The sequence below is a fragment of the Lycium ferocissimum genome, chromosome 7 (genome assembly GCF_029784015.1).
Source record: "Lycium ferocissimum isolate CSIRO_LF1 chromosome 7, AGI_CSIRO_Lferr_CH_V1, whole genome shotgun sequence".
Taxonomy (NCBI): domain Eukaryota; kingdom Viridiplantae; phylum Streptophyta; class Magnoliopsida; order Solanales; family Solanaceae; genus Lycium; species Lycium ferocissimum.
This window is the reverse complement of record NC_081348.1, coordinates 34,493,393-34,495,793: the sequence shown is the minus strand read 5'-3', so window position 1 is coordinate 34,495,793 and position 2,401 is coordinate 34,493,393. Positions and strand designations below refer to the sequence as shown.

Genomic DNA, 2,401 nt, shown 5'->3' with positions numbered 1-2,401 from the left:
GGGGGCCAGAATTTGTATATAATAATCTCAACTCCAAGACCTCATCATTAATATCTTCTTAAACTTCCCCATTGCACAGCTAAATAACTTATCAAAAGAATATTTGTTAGTTAAATTAAATGGAGAAAAAGGTGAAAGGAAAAGAAGCACTCAATTCCAAGATTGAACCAAATCAAAATTGAACAATGAGAAGAAAGAATAAGAAGAATATCAGTCAAAGTAGTCAAACTTTTACAGCCCAAGAAAACAAAATCTAGGGCCTTCATAGAATAAAGAGCTGTAATATATTTAGGATACAACAACAAAAACATCTGCCCTAAGTCCCAAACAAGTTAAAATCGGTTATATGAACTCCCACTTCTTCTTTCAAACTCATATCATATCAACTCCGCCGGTGTGCAGGAGAGTATCCAATGTATCAGTATTGGATTCATCAGTTCGATAATCTCGACAGGGAACATAAATTTAAGTGCAAAAATTTACTAAAATTGCAATAAATGATAGATATGAACCCATAACTTTAAAAATATAATAGGTTCAATGCTAAGAACCTTAAATATTGAACCTATAAAATTTAAATCCTAGATTCTTGTATGAGCTTGCTTACATTGCTGACCCCAAACCCGAGCTCCCAGCTAATATAAAACTTATCAAATTCATGATGAATCCTCATATTTAAGAATAAAAAATTAAAAACTGAAGATTTCTCCCTAATTATCATTTTATGTGCAGACCCCCTTTTTGATTCTTGAAAGGTATGCAGACTAAATCTTTATGAATAGGAAAGTGTAATGCTGAAGGCCAACTAATGAACTTCTCATGTTTACTTTTTTTCATTTGGACTTAGGAATTCCCTTTTTCCCTTTACCTTTTTTGCTTGCAGCAATTCTCTGCTTCCTTTAAATAATGAATATGGCAGATTCTCCAATCATCTCCTCCACTCTGTAGGAAACACACATAATTGCCCCCAACAACCAATCCTTTTCACTATATAGACTCCTATTTCCTAACCCCCTTAAGCTACTCACTTCCTTATTTCACCTTCTTTAATATAAATTCACTTATATCCATCACCTTTTCTTCTCTTCTAACTTACCATCTTTTTTTTTTTTATAATCTTCATAATGAATCATTCTTCATCTACAACTTCTGTGAATGGATTTTACAACTTCCTCACTAGAGGACTTGACAATCTTGATCACTTGTTCCTCTCACAGAACTTCATGTCTTTCCATTTTCTTCAACATGTTTTGTCATCTCTAAGGTCTTTTCATTCCCAGTTGACATTTCTGGTCCAAAAGTTACATTTGCCTGTTGGAGAGAAATGGCTTGATGAGTACATGGATGAAAGTTCAAGACTTTGGGAAGCTTGCCATGTTCTCAAATCAGCAATCTCCAGCATGGAGAATTATTACACTGCTGGTGCCAATTTAGCTTCTTCTCTTGATGATCACCACATTTTAAATCCCCTGCTTTCCCGCCAGGTAGCTATATCGAAATTGTTTGTTTTTCTCGTAAAGTTGTAATCTTTTTTACTAATTTCTTCTTGATCACAGGTTATTCGGGCAATAAATCGCTGTCAGCGAGAAATAGTAGCACTTGAAGAAGAAAACAAGAACCTAATGGAAACAAGAATGGAAGATTTATCATTGAGATTCGACGAAAATGTTCTTATAGGATCAAAATTCAATGGATTCAGTGGTTTCAGAGGAGTGCTTTATGCAATGAAGAATGTTAGCTCATTGCTTTTGGTCATTCTGCTAAGTGGACTTGTATATTGTTGGCCACAAACAAGTTTTTACCAAAATAATGGCCCTGAAGGGAATATGGGTTTTGGTTCATCTTTTATGGTTTCAACTTCAAGATTGCATCAGAGAGTAGTAGCAGAGGTGAACCAGGCGGAAGGGCAGCTGCCCGGGATCCTTCTTTTTGAGTATCGAAGAGCAAGAGTAGCCATGGCTGAGTTGAAAATTGAACTAGAAAGAGCTAAAGAGTGTGGATTAGTATTATCACAAGTTGATATCAATGACAAGATTGAAAATTTGAAAGATTGCTTTGGAATGTTGAAGTGTGGGGCAGAAAGCATCATTGGCCAACTTGATGACTTCTTTGATGAACTAGTAGAAGGAAGAAAGAAACTTTTGGACATGTGCACTCATAGGTAAAATCACAAAGAAAAAAAGGGAGAAATATTTGTGCAACCATATCCTTAGAGATGGTAGAATTGTAAGAATAACTTAGTGGGATAGTCTTTTTTTTTTTTTTCTTCTCTTTTTTTAGATCCTAAATGTCATTTCTTATTTCTATTTTGCAGCTAAGTTTAGTGTTGAAGACTTTAGGAGGAAGTTTTCTTTGTCAAGTAATGCATTAATATTATCCTGAAGGAAAAAAAAAACAAGAA

At 34.6% G+C, this 2,401-nt stretch overlaps 1 protein-coding gene across 1 annotated transcript; it reads left to right on the top strand.

The window, feature by feature from the left end:
• Positions 1 to 561: 561 nt before the first annotated feature.
• LOC132064579 (uncharacterized) lies at positions 562 to 2,401 on the top strand. Its single transcript, XM_059457609.1, has 2 exons — positions 562 to 1,484; positions 1,557 to 2,401. Exons 1-2 carry the CDS (start codon positions 1,125 to 1,127, stop codon positions 2,163 to 2,165), a joined length of 969 nt encoding a protein of 322 aa, XP_059313592.1. The 5' UTR covers positions 562 to 1,124; the 3' UTR covers positions 2,166 to 2,401.